Below are 21,454 nucleotides of genomic sequence, written 5' to 3'. Positions count from 1 at the left end.
GCCTATCAAGCATGGTGTTGGGCTTTGAAGCAAAATCGCAGGAAGGTAGAAGTGTTTACCATACAGAGACTAATGGACAGTCGTGTGAGCTATTGAGGTTCTTCTGCATTGTGCATTGCTGTCAGTCTAACACTGGGAGCTTGCTGACCGAAGCGTGCAAAGTGGACAGAGCAATGATCTTATCCATGTGGTGATAGTCTTTCATTGTCTGGTCGGCAGTCTGGAGGCAAATGAGTTACCAAGCTTTACCGAGATGGAGAAAAGTGAGATTGGCAACTTGTCTATTCTTGCCGTTACAACAATTCGCATTATTTGAATTTCAACCATATATTTAGTGGTTTGGCTGGAGTTCAGCTTTAACTGAATAGAGGGTTTATTTGCTAAATGTTGCGCTTACAGGCTCATTTATAAAGCAGAGGCCATATTGTTGCTGTAAGCAAAAAAATGAGCATTGTGCTCCACAGAACATAGGTTAGTTTTTTTTTTTCTTTCTCATGTCTCTTGGTACACTAAAGCTGGTCATAGATGGGTAATTGTTTTTCATTCAGCCAGCAGACTGGGAAAAAAAAACCTAACTGATTCCTCCCCTACATTGGAAAATTGTATTCTTTGTATTCTGACCGTGATCAATACAAGTTTTTCAGTGTCCATTCAACAGAAGCCAATCAAACGTTCAACTTCTGTCAAGCAGGGAAGGCCACACACTGATCAAGATCTGTCTGGTTCCTGCTGAATTGGGCTAACTTCTATCAGTTTGAGACTAGCTATAAATCTATAGATTTTTCTCGTTCAGTCCTGCGAACTGAACAAGCGAGAGCGCACAGTTCCCCCATCCACACTAATCCGCGTGGATGGAGAAATCCGCACTGCTGACTATTGTATTCAGACAGCCGCAGTCACTGTTTGTCTTGACGATTATTCACCTGGCTCCTTTGATTTTTCAATCAAAATTTGTGGAGCTGCATGGTGATGGCAGATAATCCCATGGTTTGAATCTTGGATGTTTCAAAAGGAATCAACTGAAATTCAAGCCGTGTATGGCTAGCCTAAAGCCTGGTACACATGGGCCAAATATTGGCTGGTTCAACAGAAACCGGCCCACATTTAACCCATGTGTACACATGCCTGTCCAACAGAAGGCAGCCGAACAGCCAGCTTCTGTCACACAGGCTTGCTGGAAAACCAGCAACTGATCAGCATCCGATCAGCACTGGCAGCCAGTGGCTGCGAGTGCTAACTGGTCTGTTCTGGTGTGGGGGCTGTCCCCCTGTCAGAACACAATAACTCAGCGGAGATACATCCGATAATAGGTGCAGCCAGCTCTTCTTGGGTCCCCCACCGGCACTCCTGGCCCCTCCCTCCTGCCAAATGCCCTTAGCTTTCTGTGGGGTCACCCAAGCAGGCTTGCTCCCAAGCCACTACTCGGCATGTCAATTGATACAGAGCCGTGGCTCAGCCTCGCCCCCTCACTCTTCTCATTGGCTCACTGGCTGTGATTGACAGCAGCAAAACTCAAGGGTTTCTGCTGTTGCCTCAGTCAAGGAGCAAAAGTCCCTGTAGAGCCGAGGCTCTCGTGCACATTGCTGGATCCAGATGGAGCTCGGGTAGGTATTAGGGGGGCCGCTGCACACAGACTAGAATGCATGAAGGTAAAAAAAGAGCCACTTTAAGAAACACAACGCATCAAGTTTTTTTTTATTTTTTTTACAGAGTTGGCTATAACTAGCTAATAGTCACAGAATTTATTATAAAAAAGCCTTTCCTTATACAGAGGTTGAAGCTTGGTCTGATAAAAGTAAAAGATACGGCTATTTCAAGCATCATTTGTGGCAATCAGTGGTTCTAAAATACCAAATACCAAAAGCTGAATATATTGCAGCTTACCAGTCCTTGGATGCTGTGGCTCCAGCTAACATGTTTAAAGCAGTTAAAGTATTTTTTTTTCCTTTTTTGGTATAAAGGTTTTGCATAAATAAAATCTGATTATTGTAAGCACCCCTGTCGGTGGTAAATGGTTTGTCTCAACCTTCCTAAGGCTTCATGTACACTTCTGCTGGTAAACGGACATTTAGGAGCAGTTGGTCTCCTTTTTTCAGCTGCCCCTGATCACTCCTCTGTTATCTTATCAGTACATGTACACAGGGTCCTTTATAGTCGTTTATAGGCAGTTGAGTTTTTAGAAGCATTTTTTGGAAAGCAAAAAAATGCGTTTAGGACGGATGTTCAGAGGCATTTGAAACAGCAAATGCCTGTAACAGCTTGTAATCGCGTGTAAAAGCTGTATCTCGCGTTTAGCCGCGTTTCGTTTACAGGCGTTTTAAATTTTTTACTATTTAAAAAAAAAAAAAAATAAGAACGATTCTAACCGCGGCAAAACGGATGTTTTTAAACATGTGTTACTATCTGTAATTAAATTGTTAAGGAGAGGTTGTAAAATGTCCCGTGTACATGAAGCCCAATTGCTGCATCTGCAGGACACCTTGGTCTGTGCTAAAATAATAGACTTGCTGGCTGGATCACCCGGTGAAAATACTAATCCTACAAAATATTGCAACCATCACATCTAAGAATTGGTAGCTACAGTATAATACCAGGGAAAGACACGTAGAAGTGGTTAATACCAGGGAAAGACACGTAGAAGTGGTTAATACCAGGAAAAGACACGTAGAAGTGGTTAATACCAGATAAAGACACGTAGAAGTGGTTAATACCAGGGAAAGACACGTAGAAGTGGTTAATACCAGGGAAAGACACGTAGAAGTGGTTAATACCAGGGAAAGACACGTAGAAGTGGTTAATACCAGGGAAAGACACGTAGAAGTGTTTAATACCAGGGAAAGACACGTAGAAGTGTTTAATACCAGGGAAAGACACGTAGAAGTGTTTAATACCAGGGAAAGACACGTAGAAGTGTTTAATACCAGGTAAAGACACGTAGAAGTGGTTAATACCAGGTAAAGACACGTAGAAGTGTTTAATATCAGGTAAAGACACGTAGAAGTGTTTAATACCAGGGAAAGACACGTAGAAGTGGTTAATACCAGGGAAAGACACGTAGAAGTGGTTAATACCAGGGAAAGACACGTAGAAGTGTTTAATACCAGGGAAAGACACGTAGAAGTGTTTAATACCAGGGAAAGACACGTAGAAGTGGTTAATACCAGGTAAAGACACGTAGAAGTGTTTAATATCAGGTAAAGACACGTAGAAGTGTTTAATACCAGGGAAAGACACGTAGAAGTGTTTAATACCAGGGAAAGACACGTAGAAGTGGTTAATACCAGGGAAAGACACGTAGAAGTGGTTAATACCAGGGAAAGACACGTAGAAGTGGTTAATACCAGGGAAAGACACGTAGAAGTGGTTAATACCAGGGAAAGACACGTAGAAGTGGTTAATACCAGGGAAAGACACGTAGAAGTGGTTAATACCAGGGAAAGACACGTAGAAGTGGTTAATACCAGGGAAAGACACGTAGAAGTGGTTAATACCAGGGAAAGACACGTAGAAGCATTTAGTACCAGGGAAAGACACGTAGAAGTGGTTAATACCAGGTAAAGACACGTAGAAGTGGTTAATACCAGGTAAAGACACGTAGAAGTGGTTAATACCAGGTAAAGACACGTAGAAGTGGTTAATACCAGGGAAAGACGCGTAGAAGTGGTTAATACCAGGGAAAGACACGTAGAAGCGGTTAATACCAGGTAAAGACACGTAGAAGCGTTTAGTACCAGGGAAAGACACGTAGAAGTGGTTAATACCAGGTAAAGACACGTAGAAGTGGTTAATACCAGGTAAAGACACGTAGAAGTGGTTAATACCAGGGAAAGACACGTAGAAGTGGTTAATACCAGGTAAAGACACGTAGAAGCGTTTAGTACCAGGGAAAGACACGTAGAAGCGGTTAATACCAGGGAAAGACACGTAGAAGTGGTTAATACCAGGTAAAGACACGTAGAAGCATTTAGTACCAGGGAAAGACACGTAGAAGTGGTTAATACCAGGTAAAGACACGTAGAAGCGTTTAGTACCAGGGAAAGACACGTAGAAGCGTTTAGTACCAGGGAAAGACACGTAGAAGTGGTTAATACCAGGGAAAGACACGTAGAAGTGGTTAATACCAGGGAAAGACACGTAGAAGTGGTTAATACCAGGGAAAGACACGTAGAAGTGGTTAATACCAGGTAAAGACACGTAGAAGCGTTTAGTACCAGGGAAAGACACGTAGAAGTGGTTAATACCAGGTAAAGACACGTAGAAGCGTTTAGTACTAGGGAAAGACACGTAAAAGTGGTTAATACCAGGGAAAGACACGTAGAAGTGGTTAATACCAGGGAAAGACACGTAGAAGTGGTTAATACCAGGGAAAGACACGTAGAAGTGGTTAATACCAGATAAAGACACGTAGAAGTGGTTAATACCAGGGAAAGACACGTAGAAGTGGTTAATACCAGGGAAAGACACGTAGAAGTGGTTAATACCAGGGAAAGACACGTAGAAGTGGTTAATACCAGGGAAAGACACGTAGAAGTGGTTAATACCAGATAAAGACACGTAGAAGTGGTTAATACCAGGGAAAGACACGTAGAAGTGGTTAATACCAGGGAAAGACACGTAGAAGTGGTTAATACCAGGGAAAGACACGTAGAAGTGGTTAATACCAGGGAAAGACACGTAGAAGTGTTTAATACCAGGGAAAGACACGTAGAAGTGGTTAATACCAGGTAAAGACACGTAGAAGTGGTTAATACCAGGTAAAGACACGTAGAAGCGTTTAGTACTAGGGAAAGACACGTAGAAGTGGTTAATACCAGGGAAAGACACGTAGAAGTGGTTAATACCAGGGAAAGACACGTAGAAGTGGTTAATACCAGGGAAAGACACGTAGAAGTGGTTAATACCAGGGAAAGACACGTAGAAGTGGTTAATACCAGATAAAGACACGTAGAAGTGGTTAATACCAGGGAAAGACACGTAGAAGTGGTTAATACCAGGGAAAGACACGTAGAAGTGGTTAATACCAGGGAAAGACACGTAGAAGTGGTTAATACCAGGGAAAGACACGTAGAAGTGGTTAATACCAGATAAAGACACGTAGAAGTGGTTAATACCAGGGAAAGACACGTAGAAGTGGTTAATACCAGGAAAAGACACGTAGAAGTGGTTAATACCAGGGAAAGACACGTAGAAGTGGTTAATACCAGGAAAAGACACGTAGAAGTGGTTAATACCAGGTAAAGACACGTAGAAGTGGTTAATACCAGGGAAAGACATGTAGAAGTGGTTAATACATGTATTTGCAATTGGCGTAAGTTTCATTTTCAGTGGAGAAAATAGAATGAAGCTTTCATTGCATTATCTTTATTATGATTATTTGTTGGCTGCTTTGGGAAGAAGATGGCAGTGGGTGCCAGTAGCACATGACCCGGCGGTCGTGGAGGATATCTGCTGGAATATGCCCACTTTTGCTGTGAGAAGACTCCAGTGTAAGTGAGAGTAGTGACTTGTCTTTTCCAGGTTGGACTTTGGACTTTGACCTTTTCTGATCCCTGAAGAATTTTAGGAATGTGCTCATGAGGAACTTGTTGCTACCAGCAGGCCCAGGAATCTGGCTAGTCCACCTAGAGGTTATATCCCAGGAGCGGCCTCTGTCTATTCTCACTCCTGATAAACAACCAGTCTGGTTATCTGTCATTCCATGTGTACCCTTGTAAAGCTCTTCCTTATCTCTGGGGTTACCCACCTTGATAAGTACATGGACCTTGACTTAAGTCATTTGTCAACAAATTGGCACTGAAAATGAAAGTATGCAAGCTCAGTAGAGGAAAACATAATCACACTATTCTGGTCCACACAATTATTTCACATCGACCTTCAAGCTTCATGAGGCAAAATCAATGGAAGTCATCCATCTGTACGGGGGCTTTTATTAATAAAATGCTGAATTCAGCTGCTTAGAGAACTCCAAATGTAAAAGAAAAACAGATGCCAGAAACTGCTAACTTGTTTTTACATTTTGCTGTTTGTGTAATCTCTTTATATCTCATTGCTACATGAGTGGTGAGGCTGCCAGAAGATGTCAGGATTTGTCTGTACATGTATTGGAATCATTATTGGTATCATTTGGTTGCCAAGGTGCAATAAAACTCCAGATATTTTCTCCTGGCTGATACGGTAGCATAGCAATAATCTCTACAAACAATTAGTTTTGTCCAAAGCAATCCACCAAGCTTCATAAAGTTCTAAGAGCAGTCTTCTGACCTTTCTTCAGCAAGGATGAGCTCTGGCGTGTTTGCATAGAAAACGTGCAGAGCCCGCCAGGAAGTGAGCACGGCGCTGTGCTAATCACAGCCAGGGAGACATTGTCCCGATGCTCGGCTGCAGGGATCGTGAAATGTCTCCCTGGCTGTTATTAGCGCAGCGCCGTGCACACTTCCTGGCGGGCTCTGCACGTGTTCTATGCGAACACGCCAGAGCTCATCCTTATTCTTCAGTTACTTCCTGGTTTCTAAGCCTAGGCAATGTCATACAGGAGAGGAGGAGGGGCATTCTCTGCTAAGCACATCCCCTTGCCTATGTTTCATCAGTCCAGGCGACCCGTCAGAATGTGCAACGAAAGTGACATTCCGTCACCGCCATCTTGCTACACCCCGCACTCCTCCATACTAAAGATACACTGAGAAGGGGGAAAAGCGGACATCTTGTTACACCCACCGGAGTTTTGCATAATACATGTTTTTTTAACAGTAAACTGAGTTTATATAGTAAAATACAGTACTTAGAACTCCGTCTTACTGTTTAGATTTAGAATTTTAAAAGCTGTGGCAAGTGTGCTGATCTCACAGGTTTGTCAATCTGACAGAAGTTCGCTGCTTTTAAAATTCAACATCTAAACAGTCAGATGGAGTTCGAAGTATTGTATTTCACTATATAAACTCAGTTTACTGTGAAAAAAAACATGTAAAATGCAATACTCCGGTGGGTGTAACAAGATGTCCGCTTACCCCGTTCTCAGTGTATCCTTCCTATGGACGAGTGTAGCAAGATGGTGGCGACAAAACATCACTTCTGTTACACATTCTGACGGGTCGCCAAATCTGACAAAACACACATGCCTGAGCTAAGGGCAAATAGATTTCAGGATGTTCAGATGATGCTTCATGCATCATCTGCCCTTACTCAAGATGGCCACAGCCAGAGATGCTAGGGAGGTGTTTTTCAAAGTAATTTCTAAGCAAAATAAGGCATGGAGACCTGGATGGGGGGAGTTTGCTTTGAACATTAAAAACTGAATTGAATAGCATGTTTTGTGGTGCTCAGATGCAGTGTAGTTCTGCTTTAATAAGAACTGTACTTGATGTTTTTAGATCAGACTTTCTTAGGTGTGTATGTTGCCTGGCCAAATTTGTATTCAAGTAGAAAATCCATATTAATATTTTATAGACTATTTTAGGATCGTGTCCGTGGTGATTATCTTGTAGTCCCCTGCCTCCCGTAGAAGCAAATGGGTTTAATAGGCCCCCCTCAGGCTTTTATGCCTTGCTCTGCCATGCCCTTATGCTGTGCCCTAGGCATCTATCCACCAGGCATGCCACATTGGCATTGCTTTGAAGTAGAAGGGGTGCAGGATACTGGGCAGCCCTGGTTCCATATGTAGCGATACAGATTGCCTAAGTCAGTAAAGTAATACAGGTGATGGACTGAGAAAGTCTAGGAAACTGTAAGCAAATAATATTGTATTCATCACTGAATCCTAAGAGTAATATGATGAGAATGTAGATGCCGGTATAGTGAGTAGTAGCTCAGTGACATGGACGGTGGAATCTGGTTTTGCTGACAGAAATAGAAACATATTACGACTTGTCCTTTTTCTGCTAATTAAGTACTGTATGTGTGTGTTGTGCCATTATTCATTTTTTATAGGTATGTCATTACATCTAAAGTGATTGTCAAGTCTGTATTTATTTATATATATATAAAACGTGTTATACCTGCCTGCCCTGTGCAGTGGATTTGCACAGAACAGCCCAGATCCTCCTCTTTTCACATCCCTCTTCTGTGATCCTGGCCCCTCCCTCCTGTTGAGAGCCTTCCACAGCAAGCAGCTTGCTTTGGGGGCACCCGAACCGAGTCACAGCTCCCTGTGTCCATTCAGACATGGAGCTGTGGCCTGGCCCCGCCCCCTCTCTCTCCTGATTGGCTGGCTGACTGACTGACTTTGACAGCAGCGGGAGCCAATGGCGCTGCTGCTGTGTCTCAGCCAATCAGGAGGGGGAGTCTCGGACGGCCGAGACACTCGTGGACATGCTGGACAGAGATGGGCTCAGCTAAGTATTAGGAGGTGCTGAGGGCGGCTGCTGCACTCAGAAGGCTTTTTATCTGAATGCATAGCATGCGTTCGGATAAAAAGCCCTCTGCCTTTACAACTCCTTTAACCACTTCTCCACTGCCCACCGTCAAATGACGGCGGGTGGCAGACCCTATTGTTCTGGGTGGACGTCTTATGACGTTGCGCCTTTAAAAGCCACTAGGGGGCGCGCGCACGCCGCGTCACTGTGGCCGCCAGGCACCCGCGATTGCCCAGTAACTGAGCAGGACCGTGGATCTGTGTGTGTAAACGCACAGATCCATGTCCTGTCCGTGAGAGGGGGCCGATGGTGTGTCCCTTGTACATAGGGACAACCATCGATCACCTCCCCCAGTCACTCCCCTCCCCCCACAGTAAGAATCACTCCCTAGGGAACGCATTATCCCCTTGATCGCCCCCTAGTGTTAACCCCTTCCCTGCCAGTCACATTTATACAGTAATCAATGCATTTTTATAGCAGGGATCGCTGTATAAATGTGAATAGTCCCAAAAATGTGTCCGATGTGTCCCCCTCTCCCCCACCACAGATTGAATGCTGGTTTTCCAGCAGGATTGTTTGACAGAAGCCGATTGTTGGATGTAGGGAAGCAGTTCTGGTATAGGCATGAAATATTGGGGGGTACTGGTCAGGTGGACAGACCAAGTGTGGGTTAGGTGTGGTGGCGACAAAGTGAAATCTGTAAGGTGACCTTACACTGGACCCGTCTCACTGTACCAGTGTCCTGTGATCTCCCGCTGTCAGGCTCTGAGATTACACATTTCCAGTCCAGGGATTTGATCCCCGTGGCTTAATCTCATATCCCTACCTCTCGGTGTGTATTATTATTATTATACAGGATTTATATAGCGCCAACAGTTTACGCAGCACTTTGTGTATGAACAAGAAACCTTCTAAATGGTCAGCACATCACTTGAATGGTGGTGACCAATCGGAAGCCGTCTAGTCCGTCCTGTCAACACTGCCAGGAGAGAGGCGAAAGCCTGGAGGCTAACAAATCCCCAGAAAGGTGAAGTAGCAGCCCGGTACATGACAGCGGGGGGGATGGGGAAGGAGGTCCAGTGTAAGTTCCCCTTGAAAGCTGAATTTATGGCCTGAAAAAACGCTGTTCCTAGAGGAGTTTAGCATTTTTTTAATGCCTCTAGAAGCAGCTAATGTGTCCATGCATATTGAGCAGTCTAGAGGCGTTTTTTGTTTTTTTGCTGTGCAGATGCTGTCAGTAACTCTTCTCCCACTGCCAATTGAGTTTCAGACAGTATTGTGCAAAACCTTTACTTCTCTGTCTATTGAACTGTGCTCCACATTGCAAAATCCACACTTGATATATGTTCAGCCCTCGCTCCCCTTGCCTTTTCCTATTATCATAACCTGATCAGTGCTGCACATCCTCCGTCCATCTCTGTTGCCTGCCTTTTGAACCTCAGTATTGCACATCTTATACCCCAGTTCCCCTGTTGTGCAATCAGTAGTATTGCACATCCTCACTCCTCTCTGTTGCCCCATAGTGGGCAGTATTGCACCTCTCTACGCCCTTCCCTGTTGCCTCTTGCTGGTCAGTGGTCAGCATTGCACAGTTTCTCTGAATGTGGGGCACACTGCAGTAATTGAAGCTGATAATTGTGCTTGCGAGTCCCCAGGCTACAGAAGAAGTCTGTGTGCCTAATGTAAACGCGTGTTTACAGTTCAGCGTATCCCCAGCTGCCGCTTACATCAGTTTATTATCTTCTCTCATGATCTGGGCCAGATGCGTCCTCCCCAGTGTCTGATAAGGCAGTCAGATCGACAAGAGGAACCCGATCTTTGCTAGTTATGTTTTGGCTGTTAGTAATTTGCCAGATAAGGAAAGAGCCATGGACAGTTCCTGTATTTCCATTACTATTAATGTGTGGTGTTGTGTATGGTACACTATATATACCGTGTCATAGTGTGGAAGAATCGGCCTTTCCACCTTCTCACTCTCTGGCTGTGAGGAAACATCAGCTATTACAGGCAATCTGTTGAATGAGAGACGTAGTGTTTGGTGATTGGGGTATAGTCCAGGGTTACAGATGTGTGTTTAGAGGGTTTTAGGGTAAGGTGAGGTAAGGAGACTTCTGCCTACAAGACTGAGGAACATACATGGGCATGGTTCTATTGGGTTCACTTTATTGCATATGACCCCGGAGGTGGCAAACACATTTCATTCTCCTTGCTCTTCTCCACTCTCCTTCTTCTTCTCTATTTCTTCTGTCTTTTATCTCCCCCTGTGTATCCCCCTCCTTCACCCTTTTCCACCCATCTCTTAAGATGGCCATACACAATTATATTTTTTTCAGATCTAACCGATTCCTCCATCCATCTATACTGTGCAGATGGGTAGATCCCCCTACTGTGGATTTCGTATTCTGTCAGCCGGCGCCCACAGCTATTACAATCCCCGAACAATGGTTGCATCTGATTTGTTGCAGCCACTGTTTGTTAGCAGACAATTTTCCATCCTGCTCCTTCAATCTTTCAATTGAAGCATGTCGGATAGAAGGATGGCAGCAGGGCCACCCATGGAGCTATTTTCAGCCATCTAGAGTAGTGACCCCCAGGACACACTATTTAGATCCCAGGTTAATCTTAACCTCCCTTTTGGTTTCCCCCTTCCTGGTTTTATGGAAAAAGATGCCTGAAAACCAACTATCACCAAACCTGACAATACACATAAGTACAGCTCAGAGCATGCAATAGACTGAGGGATATTCATTCTGAACCGTACCGGGTGCAACATGACTTGACTTTATGGGGTTGGTCTACTAAAGACAAATAGGCTGTTCACTTTCCAAGGAAATTTTCTTCACAGCTTAGTGACTGTGGACAAATTTACTTTGCAAAAATGCCCAATCACATGCAAGGGAAAAAAAAATCTGCATTTTGCTTGTGCAGGTTTGGATGATCGAAGTCAGCAGAGCTTCCCTCATTCTCTACGCTCTGGAAAAATTCCCTTAGACTCTTCACTTTGCAAAGCAAGTTGCACTTTTCAACTTCCTTTACAAAGTGAACTGTCTATTTGCCTTTGGTAAATCAAGCCCTGCATTTTCTGTAAATCTGACCAATTGTAATGACAGAAATGGTAAAGAATTAGAAAAAAATTGTTATGTATTAAATATATTTAAAAATCATTTTGCACGAATACTGTATCCAAATTTGGCTTGATTTCAGTGTTTTGTAATCTTATGTAATGCTATTCCCAAGCTGAGAGATGCATTCACATGTGCTGAGAGGAGAGAGCAGAGGGATGACCTCATCGGTCTGTTGGTGCTCCTTCACTGTCCAATCACAGGCTGGGGAGAGGAGGAAATCCTCTGGTGTTCTGAGTTAATGGAGATGGCACAATCCTGATTAATTAAGAGATCACTGCCTGCTCCATTCGATGGCCGGGCTTCTATACAGCAGACCACAGCATCTTTGCAGGATGTGCCATATAAATGGCAATGCACGCGGCGTGGGCGGAGACATGACACCAGAGCAGGTCATTGCAGCCTCTCTGATGCGGCCAACAAGTTTCATAAAAGAAAACCTTGAAATAACCTAAAGGCAGGTAAACTTCAATTAATGATTAAAATGATGGTAGTTGGCTTATGCAGCCATTGACTTGCTGATACTTAAATGGGTGAGGAGGTCTCCAGCTGTCCTGCTCTATCCAGAAGATCCAGGACTTTGTGACCGAGTCCCCTCTCTAGTCTATACTCTTCTATACTCCGCATAGTCGCAGCACTGGCTTTAAGAACTAATCATAATGACCTCTCTGTTTTCAGTGCTGTCAATTACATAGCAGGCCTATATTTTACCTGAAATTGCAAATCACTTGAGGATTTCAGTGAGGGTTACAGTTTCATGATAGGGGTAGGAGCAATTACTGAGGAACCGAAGAATTGTGATATACAGAGGCCCCCCCCCCCCCTTCTGTCTGGGCTTCTGCTGGGCTCATTCAGATGGGACACATTAGTTGTATCTCGGCTCTGTGCATTCAGCTGTGAACCATAGGAAGTCCTGCCTACATGTGACAGTTCGGGTTCCTGTCAGCTGCAATCACACTTCACTGAGTTGCTGCACTGCCACTCTGTCCATCAGACTAATTGCTCCAAATGTTTTACCCGGTCTCTATGCATATGTAAGATTTCCTGCTAAGATCGCAGTCCAGAAACACAGCTAATTCATCAGATTCATATATGGCAGCTACTTATATCAACTAACTGTATATTAACTGACAGCTAGTAGAAAAAGGTATGCTGAATCTGCTTTATTTTTTGTTTTGGATAAAAAACAGGTGTGCTGATTTGCATTCTTGACAGTAGCAAAATTCACCTATAGCAGCTGCACTACTACTGAGAACTGAGCGAGCAGTGACTGCGGATCGCTCCCTTCTCCCCTCCGCTCTGAGCAGAGCGCTGCGAGTGTGCCGGTGATCTGCCGAGCTGGTTCCAGGTATCACGGAAGTTCCAGCGCATGCGCGAACTGATGCGCTGAGATGGTTCCAGCTATCGGGAAAGTTCCTTCAAGCACTGCGCAGGTGCAAACTTGCTGACGGAAATCCCCGAACGGCGGCCGGCATCCAGGGCGACGTGGACTTAGAGGAAAGTGGCCAGTCGGCCTCACGTCCTCGCTGCGCTCGGACGGCTCGCTTCGCTCGGCCTCCTGGCTCTTTTTTTAACATCCTCCAATCCACGGGGATGTTAAAGAATGAGCCTGGATGCCGGGCGAGGTTCGGAGATTACCGTCGGGAAGTTTGCGCCTGCGCAGTCAGTGAAGGAACTTCCCCCATAGGGGAACATTGAGGACAAGTCACCGGCCCTCAGTTCTGCCCCTCCAGCACTCACTGGGAATGTTGGGGAGAGGAGGAAGAAGGTGGCTCTGAGAGACTGAGCCAGCTGCCTGTCCAGGCATCTGGGTGGATCCCAGTTTGGATGGGTTTAGTGCCCCGCTGTCGGCTGAAAATGGATCACAGCAGTGCAGAACAAACTCTTTATAGAAGTCAAGCCAAAAAAGCTTTGGCAATATTTCTTCTTTTAGGCTCCATGCACACTGAAGCTGAAAAACTGCAGTTTATTGGCATTTTGGGCTTTTTTTTAAAAGCCCATAAACTGAACTCTATGTTAGCCTATGTGCCCATGCACACCTGGGTGTTTTTTAGTGTTAATGAGCTTTGGAGTTTATTGTCTTTTTTTCTGAACGCCCGATATTTGCGTTCAAAGTGACGTTTTTCGGCGGCAAAAAAATGCAAAACGCTGGCGCCAGCGTTTTTTGGCGCTTTTTTTTAATCCGTTGAAAAAAAAAATGAAAAAAGCTACACGGAAAAACGCTATTGCAAAAACGCTAAAAAACGTTGAAAGGCTCCCACGGCAGCACAGAGCTCTGAAGGGACAAGCATGTGCATGCCATTTCTCTCGGAGGGAATGTGCGCTGTGGAAATAGTAGAGAATATCTCCTAAAATATATTTTTTTTTTTTTTTTTTTTTTTTTTTTAGCTTCTGTGTGCATGGAGCCTAAACATAAGCTCTCACCAGCAGCTTTCATAACCTCTTGTCTTGAATTATATCACTACTGGAGGTATTTTGTAAAGTGCTGCACAAACTGTTGTCATCCTGCATAATGATAATAATCTAAACCCAGGAACAAACCAAATGCAGCCACCACGCAGGCAAGGCCTGGTAAGCTGCAATACATCACTCTTGTTCTTGGGTTTACATATTCTTTAATATAATACGTGTAAAAAAAAAAATCTAAAAAATATTTGCTTTGATTTTCTGGAACATATCACAGTGCATGACTGTTCATTTTCTACAGAATAGTTTCTAAAAGGAAAACCACATAAGGTGTTGAGTAGGGCCCCTGGTAGCTAGAGGAAGCTGTACCTACCCAGGATATTGTCACAGATCTGTGGCTTCAGTAGTTTCCTTTCCAAATGAGCTGCACGCTACACCAAGCCTCAGCTACTGCAGGACTGCGGCATGCACTGTCAGCAGGGCTAGATCATATTTTGAGCATACTTTCGACCTTTTGATAATAAGATGGATCGATGATTAGCTATTAAAAAAAATCTGGCTCATTTAGTAAAGCACAGGATTTCTGAGTTTCAAAAAGCATTGTAATTTGTGACATAAGTATACTTATTATGATATTATAATAGTGACTGAGAATTAACAGTATTTGTGACATTACAGTGCCTCCAATTGCATCATAATATTAACTGTCAATATCATGGTCCTTTCCGCATAGATTTTGTTTACCAAAATATGTAGTGCAGTGCTACCCTGACTAAACTCCATTCACATGAAAAGCTTTCAATAATCAGGTGATAGAAAAATAATGGTGAAAAGGCATTTTATACAAAGCATGTTATGAGAGACTTGCCTTAAAATGAAACCCTCCAGCGGTGCGCTGTCACCGCTGACAGGGCTTCCATCGTCGCCTGATCTTCCTTCCAAGTTTATGGGCTCCCGCCATTTTAAATGACTGTGCCACAACGGCGTCACTCCAACGCATGCAAATGGGAGTCACGGCAGCAGCACAGAGCTCTGAAGGGACAAGCATGTGCATGCCATTTCATTCGGAGGGAATGTGCGCTGTGGAAATAGTAGAGAATATCTCCTAAACGGCGCACATTTTAGGAGATATTCCTTGTACCTACAGGTAGGCTTTTCTTATAGGTTTACCTGTAGGTACAAGTAACCATGCAGTTTTTACTACCGCTTTAAATTGCACACTGTGAAGTGCCGCCTAATCATCGGTGTCTCTCCAAACGGCTCAACCTTCGTGATATGAGGTCTAACACGCTTGTATCCACACAGGGAAAAAATTTCCGTAAGGTCGACTTTGAGTCCTTGATAATGTCTGTGTGTGATGTATTTTTTGATTTATATACATGCTACTGGATTTGTGCCGTGCCTTTGTTTCAATAAAAAGTAACTTTCTGATTGTCGAAGTGATTGTAAATGTAATTTTTAATAAAATAAATTGCAAACATGTTCTACTTGCCTGCTCTGCGCAATAGATTTGCAGAGCGGCCCTGATCCTCCTCTTCTTGGGTCCCACGCTGACGTTCCTAGTTCCTCCACCCTGCCAAGTGCCCCCATAGCAAGCTGCTGCTATGAGGGCATGTATGCTGCCTCGATCCCATGACCCGCTCTACATTGACGCACAGAGTGGGGCTTGGTCCCACCCCCCTCTCCCTCCTCACTACCAGTGATTGACAGTAGCATGAGCCAATGAAGATGGAGAGGGCTAATGCTCTCATGCACATCACTAAATTGAGATTGGGTTCATGTAAGTATAAGACCCCTTTCACACTGGAGGCGTTTTTCAGGCGCTAAAGGGCTAAAAAAAATAGCACCCGAAAAAACGCCTTCCCTGCAGCCCCAGTGTGAGAGCCCGAGTGCTTTCACACTGGAGCGGTGCGTTTGTAGGACGTTAGAAAAAGTCCTGCAAGCAGCATGTTTAGGAGCGGTGTATACAGCGCCATTGCCGAAGTGCCGCTTTTTCTGACGCCTTTAACCCTTTATTCGGCTGCTAGCGGGGGTTAAAAGCGCTGCTAAAACTAGCTGCACTTTACTGCTAACGCAGACTGCTGGCCGTGTGAAAGAGGTCTAAGTGAGGGCCTTGGGGGGGGGGGGGGAGCTGCATGCAGAAGTTTGTTTTTATCTTTAATGCCAGGAATGCATTAAGGTAAAGAAAAAAACTTCTGCCTTTAGAAAAGCTTTAAAATTGCCGACTCTGCCCCTTCATGTGTAGAAGCAGGACTTCTTCTGAAATGAATGTCTATGTAAAAATGTTTATTCCCTGCTGTATTAACATTGTTATTTGATGAGTATAACCAATTTTCAGGGTTGATGAGGCTAAACCTGTCCCCTTGTTTCCCACAATCAGGGAGGAAGTACAGGAAAACTGTGTTCGCTGGACGAAGAAACTGAACTTTGTCTGTAAAATGAGTGCCAACCCTGCCACTGGTGTGCTGGACCCCTGCACCTGTAGAGTCTCCGTCCGGAAGGTGAGCAGATGACAACTATGACACACTGCTGGGGGGGGGGGGGGGGGGGCGCCTCATGTGGTGCATGCTTGAAGAGGCCATTATGTCTGCTAAGCCGTATAATCTCAGCGTATGGTCCAAGGATTTAGTATGATGCTGAGACCAAGTAATTGTTCACTGAGGGGTTATACAACTAAAATGGCAAGATGACATCATGGACAGGGAAGGAGCTGTGCCAGCAAGTCTGTGGGATCGCACTTCAATTGTATTATATCCCTGGTCTGACTGTTCTTTTGTATTCCTTTTGCTCTGAACCATGTGTTTTGCTTGGTATTATATCCCTGGTTCAGAGTGTGGCCGTGTTGTCACTTGTTCCTTGGTAACACGGACTGCAAAGTGCTGGTTCAGCCCCTCACTGGCTCCTAGCGGATTAATAGAAAGTGCAGTTAATGTGCGCTTGTCTCCTGTACTGAGGCTAGGCAGACATTTTGGGGGTACACCTCTCGCTTCATTTGGTGGCTGTTGGACAGGAAGTGAAGGGAAATCTCCCCAATGGGATGCAGATGACAAAAAAAAAACAGGTTATAACTAGGGTTGTCCCGATACCACTTTTTTGAGACCGAGTACAAGTACGATACTTTTTTTCAAGTACTCGCCGATACCGAATACCGATACTTTTTTTTAATACACTATACTTTTAAATATTGGGCACACAACATGCATACAGAGGACTTTTTGCACAAGATATTGTATGCCATTTGCAGTAATGTCACACAGCCTTGTGCACACATCCTATCCTCCACAAATGGCACTCCCCAACCCCCTACACACCCCTCTGGTCTTCAATGGATGTAATAAAATACAGTTCACTGACATGCAGCTGTTCCGATTATCTGAGGGAATGCTAATGAATTGCTTGGACATGTAGTCCCCCTCTCTCACCTCTCAGGCTGTATCTAGCTTGCATGCCGAACACAGATAAGGTCCTGGTACCGGTCCGGTCCTCCTTGCAGTACCCCCTGTGGAGGATATGTCAGATCTGATCCAGATATTGCTCCTCGTCATGGGGGGGGGGCTGTTCATGGTGAGTGGGGGGCCTGAGAGAGATGAGCGGAGAGATCAGGAAAATGTACACAGCACACATCGCCTCATACAGCCCCCTCCGTCTGTATATACCTGCTCCGGGTGTACACACGCCGTCTCTTTCGCTGCTACCGGCATTTTGTATGTCTGAGAAACGCGGGAATAGGGGAACTCGGTTTCCCAGCAATGATTTAGTTACCTATCACAGACATCCTCTCATCCTCGTCCATGGGATGAGGATGAGAGGGTGTCCGTGATAGGCAGAACACTGACTCACTTGCTGGGAGTGTTCCCCTATCGCAGACGAAGAGGAGGCGCGGCTTTTATACACTGGATGGCTGCAATCTACAGAGACACAGGCATTACACGCTGCATCTCTCTCTCCCAGGCTCTCTCCCAGGTATCGGATCAGGCATCGGGAGCATTTGCGCGAGTACAAGTACTTGCGCAAATGCTCGGTATCGGTACCGATACTAGTATCGGTATCGGGACAACCCTAGTTATAACCCTCCCTTACTCTATCCAAAAATAAAAATAAAGTTTTGCCCTCCCTTCTACTTTAACGTTTTTGTGAAGGAAAACCCTAATGTATTTATTTTTGTTTTGGATAGAGAAGAGTAGAGTTAGAACTACTAGCAGGTTTTTAGTGTGTGTGTGTGTGTGTGTGTGTGTGTGTCCCCTCTCCAAAAATATCTCCCCTTCTCTGTTTATCCTGATTATTGTCACCAAGACAGAAGCAGATGGGAAAACCTAACTTTTAGAGTTGTCACCAGAGCAAGAGGTGAGAGAGAGATTTTCATAGAGGACAATTGTTAGTGACAAGGGAGTTCCTGTGACTTTGGGGAAATTTCCTCCTTTCCAGTTGATTCTCCAGAGCAGGAAAATGGGGAAATCTCCACAGATAGGAGAAAATAACCTAATGGGATTCGTCCCCTTCCTGTTCTCGCCACAACCCCCAAAAAAAACAAACAACAAAAAGGGGGGGGGGAGTGTTTTGACTATACATGTGTTTTACCTTAAAGTGATTGTAAAGGCTCGTTTTTTTTTTTGTTTTTTTTTAAATAACAAACATGTTATACTTGCCTCCTCTATGCAGTTGGTCTTGCACAGAGCAGCTCAGACCCTCCTCTTCTCGGGTCCCTCTTTTCTGTTCCTGGCTGCTCCTCCTATCGAGTGCCCCTCAGCCAGCAGCCTGCTACAGGGGACACCCGAGCCGAGTCAGAGCTCCATGTATTCATTCAGACACAGAGCCCCGACCTGTCCCCCTCCCTCTCTCTCCCCTGATTGGCTGACTGATTTTGATTGACAGCCGCGGGAGCCAATGGCACTGCTGCAGTGTCCTGTTTGAAATCCAACCCACACATCTGCTCCCATAGCTTGTTATTGGGGCAGACACAGAAGAGGAAAAGCCAAGATTGCTGGTGGGGGACCCCAGAAGAGGAGGTTCAGGGCTGCTCTATGCAATAGCTTTGCACAGAGCACTTGAATATAACATGTTTATTTTAACGTAAAAAAATCTATTTGTCTTTACAAACACTTTAAATCAACAGCAATCGGCTCCTGATTACTTTTTTTTTAAATCCGGTAGTTTATATTCAACAGATTTTCTTTTAACAGGATCAACTTATACAAATTCACACTTCTTCAGAATGAGTTAGGCCTCGTACAGACGACCGACCATGTCTGCTGAAACTGGTCCGCTGACCAGTTTCAGCAGACATGTTCGGTCGTGTGTACGGCCGACCGACAGGTTTCCAGCGGACATTTGTCCAGCCGATCGTTTTGCAGCGGACACATGTTTCTTAGCATGCTCAGAAACATGTCCACTGGAAGCCTGTCCGTCGGACATGTTCGGTCGTCTGTACAGACTCACCGTACATGTCCGACCGGCCGCCATCCCTCGCATGCGTCAAGTGATTCGAAGCATGCGTTGAAGCTTTGAACTTCCAGGGCCGCCCACGTCGCCGCATCATCGTCGCGGCAACGGCGCGGCCCCGCGTATTGTTTACATGATGGTGTGTAGAACCATCATACAGAAATCTCCGACCGGACATGTCCGCTGAAAACGGTCCGGCCCCGCGGACTGTCCGGTCATCTGTACGAGGCCTTAGAAGCATCACATAGTGCAGCATTATTTTAAATGAAACATAAATATCTACAATCGTTGTCTGCTTTGCAGATTATATTTGCATCTCAACAATTACTGTATTTATTGGCGTATAACACACTTTTTTACGCTGAAAATAGAGGGTAAACTGTGCCTGCGTGTTGTACGCAGGGGGCTGTGGAAAGGTTTTCTCCTGAAACTTCCCTCTTAAAGTTAGGGTGCGTGTTATACGCTGATAAATACGGTACTTAATATATACATATCCTATAATACGGCTAAAATGGCTTTGAAGTGTTTGTGCAGGTTTCCAGGTTACTCTTTTCCTCATTAAACCTGTACTAATAAAATATGTAGGCTGACATCTGGCTGTCACACTGATCACCTCCGTACTTCTCACTGACAGAACAAGTATGCAGATCAGGAGCTCAGACTTCACTCTGACATTTCTGGGTTGCATGTTTGTTCCAAGTAAGTGATTCAGAAAATACTGAAGCCGTTGGATCAGCATGACAAGCAGCTCACTAAAGAAAGTTCGCAACTTTTTTTTTTTTTTTTTTTTTTTAACATATCACATTAAAAGGTATATTTTAACAAATTGAAATGGGGGGAAATAGGAGAGGTTCAGTCACACACGTTATTTTTCCACTATCGTGAGCCTGGCCATATTGTTTTCCCTGGTGAGGGTAAAAGCAGAATGTACACCTTTGTATCATAGAAGTAGTGCCATACTCTGATAATTGAGTGAGGACTATTATTGGAGTATTGTGTCTGTGGACTTTATGTGGGTGAGATGAGTAGGAGGCATTGTAGAAGATGCTGTGCGTGTGAGACGTGGGCTGAGCCTGTGTGATGCAGGATGTGAGATGTGGGCCGCAGTGCGCACAGATAATGCTACACGTCGTCTTAACCCTTTAATCGTCAGTGATCTCTGATAATTGTTGGGGATGAAGAGATTAGGGGGGGGGGAGCTGACTGAACAGATCTCTGTCACTAATTGTTGCTGCTTGTTTGCTTCATGGCGTCAGAATGAAAATAATAATCTATCTTTTCCTGTTACAGGAACTGAAGGGTGGAAAAGCGTTTTCAAAGGTAAGACGGGGGAAATAAATCTTTCATTAGACTCTCTAGTGTTTTTCCCTCCATCCTGACAGTACGCAAAACTTTTTAGGCTTAAAGAAAAACTTATCCAGGTCAAGCCAATGGGTTCCATTTAATGCTCCCTCCTCAGCAGCCTATAGGCTGATGAGACACGGGCGACTCTGCCGCTAGGAAACCTGCTGCTGATAGTTTGTCAGAAACCGCAATGGCAGGATTGCTAAGAGGTTGCCTGTTTGTCCCTATGTAATTCAGCAGCATTGTAGTCCGCGCCAGAGCGTCATCTCACTGTGTGTGACTATAAAGGGAGCGATTCCATGGGACACACAGGCAGCCTTTTTCAGCTGGCGATTTGTCACTAGCTCGTGTGTCATAAGCCATACTCCCTTTTACTTTACCCCATCACAACTCCATTCATCCACCAGAATTGAGGAAGCCCTGTGTAAACTATGTATTACTCCAGTGACATGAATGCACCCACAATGCCCCTGGTCGGCAGAGACCATGTGATCTCCGATACCTAGGCTTTAGATCACAAGAGAGAACTTGAGGACATTATATTTATGGGAAAACAGGGTTTTTTCTGTTTTGTTTTTTTATGTTTATACTCATAATAATGCTATTTGGAAATGTTCACAAATGCCCAGGCTGAATCCTGTGGTATGTTATGGGTCCAGTTCAGGAGATGCTTTGCATATAAACACAGCGGCCTAGCAACACAGGAAGGTATTTGTTGATTCATACCTGTGTATTAGGTTACAGATTTTCAGGTAGTGAGTCAGAGGCTTTTGGAATTGTGACTTGCGTTTACAA

The 21,454-nt window shown here is 44.6% G+C and overlaps 1 protein-coding gene and 1 long non-coding RNA gene across 4 annotated transcripts in view; both read left to right on the top strand.

Moving 5' to 3' along the window:
• Window positions 1-21,454, top strand: part of LOC120914217 (protein FAM102A) — a 158,130-nt gene that overhangs the window by 105,052 nt on the left and 31,624 nt on the right. For all 3 annotated transcript variants that reach the window (XM_040324809.1, XM_040324808.1, XM_040324810.1), the window contains 2 exons: window positions 16,257-16,377; window positions 20,606-20,635. In XM_040324809.1, the coding sequence (XP_040180743.1) occupies window positions 16,257-16,377; window positions 20,606-20,635 (151 nt within the window). The remainder of the gene's footprint in view (window positions 1-16,256; window positions 16,378-20,605; window positions 20,636-21,454) is intronic.
• On the top strand, window positions 3,421-4,365 carry LOC120914218. Its single transcript, XR_005743636.1, has 3 exons — window positions 3,421-3,944; window positions 3,975-4,004; window positions 4,065-4,365. It is a non-coding gene; the product is annotated as an uncharacterized LOC120914218 (long non-coding RNA).

This window comes from Rana temporaria, chromosome 9 (genome assembly GCF_905171775.1).
Source record: "Rana temporaria chromosome 9, aRanTem1.1, whole genome shotgun sequence".
In the NCBI taxonomy this organism is placed as follows: Eukaryota; Metazoa; Chordata; class Amphibia; order Anura; family Ranidae; genus Rana; species Rana temporaria.
This window is presented reverse-complemented; position numbering and strand designations above follow the sequence as displayed.